At 30.9% G+C, this 7,704-nt stretch overlaps 1 protein-coding gene across 1 annotated transcript; it reads left to right on the top strand.

The window, feature by feature from the left end:
• Nucleotides 1-2,956: 2,956 nt before the first annotated feature.
• Nucleotides 2,957-7,704, top strand: LOC145610145 (heavy metal-associated isoprenylated plant protein 7-like). Its single transcript, XM_081665412.1, has 5 exons — nt 2,957-3,323; nt 3,431-3,608; nt 4,478-4,689; nt 6,816-6,906; nt 7,099-7,704. The coding sequence occupies exons 1-5, from the start codon at nt 3,315-3,317 to the stop codon at nt 7,542-7,544; spliced, it is 936 nt and encodes a 311-aa protein (XP_081521538.1). The 5' UTR covers nt 2,957-3,314; the 3' UTR covers nt 7,545-7,704.

The following is a 7,704-nucleotide window of genomic DNA, read 5'->3' as shown; positions in this document are numbered from 1 at the left end:
TCCAATCAGTTCAGTTCAGCTCCAATCAGTTCAGTTCAGTTCAGCTCAGCTCAGTAAATGTGAACAGGCAATTAGTATTATACTATTATGTGCACCATGGTGCACCTAGAAATAGGTGCACCACGACTATACTTTTGAACATTTAGTAAAAAAAATTGAACATTTTACAAAAAATGAACATTTAGTAAAAAAAATATGAACACGTCACAAAAATTAAACATAAACATGCAATTTTTATGTTCATATTTTATCAAGAAATGTTCATTTTGTATACATTAAATGTTCAGTTTATATTACAAAACTATTGAATTGTTACAAGTCAATTCAAAATTTGTCTGCTTGTAATAATTCAAAATTTACGATTGTTCAGATTTTTTTACTAAATGTTCAAAATTTGTTATTGTTCATATTTTTTTACTAAAAGTTCAAAATTATAGGCGTGGTGCATTGCGATTGTTCAGAATTTTTTGCTAAATGTTCAAAATTTGTGATGTTCAGATTTTTTTAACTAAATGTTCAAAATTCTTGATTGTTCATATTTCTTTTACAAAATGTTCAAAAGTATAGGCATGATGCATTGCAATTCTTCAGATTTCTTAACTAAATGTTCAAAATTTGCGATGTTCAGATGTTTTTATTACATGTTCAAAATTTGCAATTGTTCATATTTTTTTACTAATTGTTCAAAAGTATAGGCGTGGTGCACCTATTTCTAGGTGCACCATGGTGCATCTTAAAATTTGCCGTGAACAGGCCCTAAGATAGAAATTACGAGTAGTAAATTACGGTTCAATTGTAAGTTGTAACAGTCCAGCAGAAGCTGATTAATTGGGCTTGGCCCGAAATGGTTGGGTTTGACTATATTTTTATACATGGGTACAGTCCAACATGTTTGTTGGAGTATGCTCAACCTAATCAAGCTTCAACTACCAACTCGGCTGACCTGACCCCATGACTGATATTAGGTCCGACCTCCAACCATATTCAAATAATTTGATCCTAGGCGATAAGATATTTCCAAACTCTAATCTGAAATTTTCTGCGATATACCTTTAATTTGTTTCTTATTGATTGCTACTCCAATGAGATAACACTTGTATTAATGTGAGGATGCTTATAGAATTTTATCCCTCTATCTTTTCATTTTTAGAAGCTTGCATTTTTATTCTAGAATAATGTTACGTACAAGGTTGTAAAACCAATTCTGGTAGGCGTTACTAAAAGTTACATACATATATTAAAAATGGATATACTAATGATTGGTCACAAACTATTTTCAAATTGGAATTATATAATAATTGTGACATACTTCGTATCTATTATACTCGTCTAATTTTTGAGATGTTTAGTGTGACTAGTGCCTACTTTTTTTTATATTTGAAGAATGACTAGTGTCTACTTAAAATAGTTAAAAATACACTTATATTTTTATATGGCTTTCTTAAAGTTTAACGTTCTTAATGCAGACTTAATATGAGTTGTGGTATGTGATTTTTTGAAATATAAATCACGCATCACATACATTTAGATCTAATGTTATGTGGCTGAGTATCAATTAGGTATACTTGAGGACAGCAAGAAAAATCAAGAGGTGGCCTTCCTTTTCTTAGCACAACTTTATCGTTGTATTTCCATTCTTTTGATAAGGTTAAGTGCTAGTTTTTGGTCCCCAAACTAGTACAGTAGTATGATTTTATATTCTTCCAAACGTCCTCACAAATATTTTCCAAAAAAAAAAAAAAAAAAAAAAAAGCCCACACCATAAATTGAGCTATCGTGATATCAGCCCATGGGCTCCATTAAATTTCTGATATTCTTCTCTATCTTATGCTAAGGTGCATTCTGTTATTCGAACAACCAAGATTACTCGAGATAAGATGATACTAACAATTCTAATTGACAACGTTGATGTCAGCTATATTTTTATTTAGCAAAGAAGTCTTTCAATGATGGTACAAGATTATAAGATTTCAAAACACTTGTTCAATAATTGTGTTTTAGAATTGTACGTATATGTTAATATTATAGTTTATTTTTAGACAAAAATAAATAAAAAAATAAAAAATAAATAAAAAAAATTATAGTTTATTTCAAATTTTAGAAAAATTGTGCAACTTTGTGGTATCTAACACCAATCAGTTTTGCCACCTCGATTTATAATATAAGTTAAAATTTTGAATTTCTACACGTATCATAAAAGAAACTTCACTTTCATATCTCGATAGTGAATCCTAGTTAAAATAATTTACCCATAAGCAAAAATAAAGTTTTTTTATTATTTTGCATTGTATAAATCTTGAACTGAATTACATTAAATTGAAATATATAAAGTAAATTGACTTAACTAAACCAAGTAACAAGAATAAGCATAAGTTCGAAAGAACACGGAAATCTCTATAAAAAAAAAAAGGTACTCCCCTTGATCAATAAACTATATTGATCAATAAACTATATTGATCAATAATCTATATTGATCAATAAAGCATAAGTTCGAAAGAACACGGAAAAAGGACACGGAGTATTGATCAATAATCTCTTACTCATATTAAGTAAATAATAGTTATGAGATGAGTTGCGGTGTACACATAAAACACACAATTATAAGAGATGCATTATTCACATTATAGAATTCATTTATTAATACTTTTTTTCCTAAGAAGTATATGTAGTACTCCATATAATGCTAATACTTAATACACCATTATTTGTAAGCACAATTTGCAATATAAATATAGTACATAATCAAGATAATTCCAAACACAAAACCCTTTGGCTTTGATAGTGTAAAACCCAAATCTAGGTTTGATTCTCATCGTGTCTAAACTTATCCCCTCTCCTCCAAATGGACCCCTTTACCTTAAAAACAGAAAAAGGAAAAAAATAGGTACCACTACTAGTAGTTTCGTTAGATACACATACACCCAAAAAAGATAAAAGGAAAATTAAAAAGAAAAAGGTTAATAGTTACCTCTATCTTTGTGGTGCTCTCGAAAAGACTTGGTGACGCAATGGCTGATTTTGGTTTGAGCACAACATGCAATAAATACTTTCGACAGTATTTTTTCTTGAACTTCTCACCACATAAATGAAATTACAAATTTCAAAAATATTACACGTACTAATGCAAGAGTACATTACAATTGCTATATAAGAATATAGTTAGTGAGGTTTGTTTTGGTTGCCACATAAATTATCTACCACATATATAACACGTCTAATTTGTACGTCTTAGTTGCTCATACTTTGTTCTTGTTGTGATTTACCTACCAATAAACATCGAGGATTGAACTTTTATATTCTTAATATCCAATCTCATGGGAGAGGTACGTACGTACTTAATTAAGCTCTCTAATTATTTTTTAAATTACGCAATTGTATTATACTTTGTTTGTTCTTTAAAGATTAATTGTATATGTTTATTCATCTATAGGAAAAGAAAGAGATTGTCGCCGGAGGAGAGGGTCAGGTTGAAGAGAAGGAGGAAAAGGCTAGTACCGACGAAGCCAAGAATGATGGTAACAATGAGATTATTGTAATCAAAGTTGACATGCATTGTCAATGCGAGGCTTGTGCCAAGAAAATTTCTAGAGCTCTTAAAGGTTATCAAGGTATGTTTATCTTTTGCTTTTTAAATAATCTATAATTCCGTACTATTAGTTAGTATTTACCTTTGAGATGTATGTATGATTAGTTTTAAATTTTGTACATAAAATGTTTACAAGTATATATGCGCATTGTATCTTAATTTATATTCATCTGTAAGCTTCTTTATATTGCGGGATGATATTAGCTACTGATTAATTATTAACTAGTGTGTGATCCGGGCTTTGCCCCGGGAGATACTTTGAATAATTTCATTTTATATTAGAAGCGTTAAAAGATTTATTAATTTATTTAACATGAGTAAATTAGATTACAATGACAATTATAATTTATCTTGGATTTTTTTGGTTTTCATTCTACATTCTAATACATGTATGTATTTATATATAAATTTGGATTAATAAAGCATGAATTAATTCTAGCTAAGATGGTAATGCATTTGGTTTCCATTCAATGAGGTTTGAGGTTCAAATCTCTTGTATGCATTTTTAATTGAGATCATTGGATGATGATGTGGCATGATCCTAAAGGCTATTGAATGATGATGTGGCGCTATACAGGTGTAAGAAAGGAAACATGTGGCACATACACAATTTTATGAACGCCTTTTAATATATAGTATAGATAAGTAATTAATTAGTATGAAGAGGTAAAGGTTATTATAGAGTAGTAAATTAAATTAGCAATATATTTATTACACTAGGACTACTAGATTATACATACGGAGTAATATGTATTACACTAGGACTACTAGATTATACATACGGAGTAATAAATATTTATATTACTCCGTATGTAACCTTAAAGGCTTAAATTTTACATAATCCAGAATTTTAAATTCATATCTTTGAATTGGTTGTGAATGAATTAAAAGGGGTGGAAGACGTAGCAGTGGACCGAAAGACGAACACGGTAATGGTAAAAGGGAAGACAGCTGAAGCTTTGAAGTTATGTGATCGAATTCGCTACAAAACTGGTCGAAACGCTCAATTAATTTCTCCCTTGCCTAAGCCTCCTCAAGAAGAGAAGAAACCTAAACAAGAAGAGGACAAGGATCAAAAGGATGAACCTGCTCAAAAGGATCAAGTATGCAACATAACATATACTCTCTACTCTTTTACATTATGCATCTTTACTTTCCTAGCTTGCTTTAATTTATACATTGATATTTTTATGTCTTTGTTATATTTTGGTGTTTAATTTATGTAGGAATATAGATAGATGCATGTCCACTAATAAAAGAGAAAATACAAGGGATATACAAGTATATACTTGTATGTTACATAAAACAAGACCTTTTTAAACTAGTGGCCTAGTTGCAACTTGTGTGTAACTTTATTTTTCATCCAAAAATCCCAGATTTTACAAAATCTAGATATTTCACGTGTTTTACTTTTATCATGAATCACTAAAGGTATTTCTAAAACAACGATGATAGATGTACATTTAATTTTGAAAAAAGTCTACGATTTATTAGTGAACCAGTTCTCTATTTAATCGTATCATGACTCGTTGATTTTTATATGTGACTACTAGACATCCATCACTTAACACAATACATCAACCACCATTCCATGCCATATGCATAGTATTAGTCTATTAGAGATGAAGATAGTTGGTCGAATAGAAATGGTAGGGCAGACATAATTATAAGGTGAAGAGAAAGTAGAAAGTAGAAAGTAGTAGTCCACTGTTTTATTTTACGTACGGTAAAAACTGAAACAGCATGTGGTGGGAGTTGTCGTATATGTTAAAACTGACATGAAGACAGATTAACACAAGGCCAACATTCAAAGGCCGGTGAGTGAATACAAGGTGAAAAAGCTAATCGCACATTTTACAATGAATTCCTATTCCGAATCACATTTAATTAATTTGCCGACACCACAACCACCATATTGCACCGTACGTACCAACTTCTGCTTTCCATTTTCATACATTTAAGCTACATACGCATCTTTCTTTTACATTTTTGTACACATTTATTTTGCTCTTTTTTTAGCTCCCTTAAGTGTACGTCAACTTATATATTGATAAGATTATCTGATAACCAATTTTATCTAATCTATCCGTATCAAACACGTACTAGTATTGAGGTGTTAATCTAGTAAAAAGGTAAGGTTCAAATGAGTCAGGTCTAGTCGGGTCTAATTTAAGTTTGACTCATGCTGAATCATTATGCCCATACAACTCAAAATTTGGGTCAAGTTATTTTTGGGTCGAGTCAATCAGGCTGGGGACAATTTTTGAAACCTCCCTCTAACCATATATCACCAATTCAAGCCCAACATTTAAAATAGGAGTCATGCATCTACACATCTGTTAGCTAGAAGGATTAATGTTATCCATTATAAAGATCATCCGGGGTTGCACAATGTTGTATGACAAAGTAGTTGCTTAGTTATGAACAAAGATAGCTACTTGCTTGAGAGTAATAAAATGACGATTGTACATAAGCACATATAGATGCACCTTGTAATGCATATTGTAAATTCGATTAAGCATGATGCCCTTGTTGTTCTCTTACATAAGCCTCGACGACTCACATTATTGATTTACACTTCATTTTCATTTCTTTCAGATTTTAACTCTTCTAGCTAGTAGCCATTATAGGTAGTATTCAAAATTATAAGAATCTTGAAAATTCTTGTGGTTTGTAGCCTCTCTCAGGATCTTATCCTAACAGGTAACGTAACAAAAAGTCACTCATTTTTAATTTTAATGACAATAAAGTTATATGGTGTATGGGACTATGGGCTATGGCAATAAAGATGAACAATATAAAACCCCTGTTCTCATTGACTGAACTCAACTGAGCTGAACTGAGCTGAGCTGAAAAGAACTGAACTGAACTGAGCTGAATATTTTATAAGAGAACGAAATTAGGAGCTGAACTGAACCGAGCTGAGCTGAACTGATGAACTGAATTTCAACGTATGAGAACAGGCCCTTAATGCTAGTCAATTTTGTACAATCTGATCATATTTGAAGATGATTAGCTTATATTGCTGCATATATGATACATTTAAAACCACCTTATCTTATCTCTTTGTCTGGCAATTTGCAAAACTCTACTAGATATTTTTGACATGATGTTAATAAGATTAAAGTGATTTGGAACATTTTTTGAGAATGACATGCATTTTTGATAGTTAATAAATTTATCAATTATCATATGGTTAATAATGCTATATGCATGTTTAATTTGGCAGCCACCTCCCATAGTAACAGTGGTGCTAGGAGTTCATATGCATTGTGAAGCGTGTGCGCAACTCCTACGTAAGCGCATTCGAAAGATTAAAGGTACGTTTGTATGTTACTATGCACACAATAATTCATAGTACATTAGTACATGCATGTTTTGCACGCTTTTTTTTAGTACGTACATAGTGTAGTACCCCATTTTAATTTTATAATTTTACGTACATGTACGTATAATATATGCAATGATTATTTGATGAGATAATATGATGAATATAATCTATATATGAACAGGGGTAGATTCCGTCGAAACAGATGTAGGCAAGAGTCAAGTGATTGTGAAGGGAGTGATAGGAGATCCAGACGCATTGGCTAAGTATGTGCAAAAGAAGACAAGGAAGCAAGTGTCCATTATCAAGGCTGGTAATGAACAAGATAATAAGCAAGAGACGACAACGACGGCCAAGGCTAGTAGTAATGATCAAGAGAACAACAAGAAAGATGATGATAATAATAAGGAAAATAAGGAGGTCAATAATATTATTGATAACACAATAATTGATCAAGATGTTAAGATGATGATGATGAATAATATGCTCAACAGTTCGAATGATTATTATTGGCCATCAGCAAGGTATGACAACATAGATTACTATAATAATGATCATCATTATAATCATAATTATCAGCCTCCTCAAGTGTTTAGTGATGAAAACCCTAATGCTTGTTCTATTATGTAATGTAAACCCTCTACCTAGCTATATAATAGCTAGCTATAAATTTTGTATAAATAATTGATACTTTATTATTATGCTTTGAATATTATTATGTAATGTATTATATATGGTTAATGATTTTGTGTAATAATTATGTTGTATTATATTTTATCATCTTGATCTA

The sequence above is a fragment of the Chenopodium album genome, chromosome 24 (genome assembly GCF_948465745.1).
Source record: "Chenopodium album chromosome 24, dcCheAlbu1.1, whole genome shotgun sequence".
In the NCBI taxonomy this organism is placed as follows: Eukaryota; Viridiplantae; Streptophyta; class Magnoliopsida; order Caryophyllales; family Amaranthaceae; genus Chenopodium; species Chenopodium album.
The sequence above is the reverse complement of the archived record's forward strand: the minus strand, read 5'-3'. Positions and strand labels throughout refer to the sequence as shown.

Bases quoted from the DNA above. Each gene is read 5' to 3' on its own strand.
- LOC145610145 (XM_081665412.1), top strand. The intron at 4,690-6,815 runs GTATGCAACATA...TTAATTTGGCAG, and splicing joins AACCTGCTCAAAAGGATCAA to CCACCTCCCATAGTAACAGT. The intron at 6,907-7,098 runs GTACGTTTGTAT...ATATATGAACAG, and splicing joins GCGCATTCGAAAGATTAAAG to GGGTAGATTCCGTCGAAACA.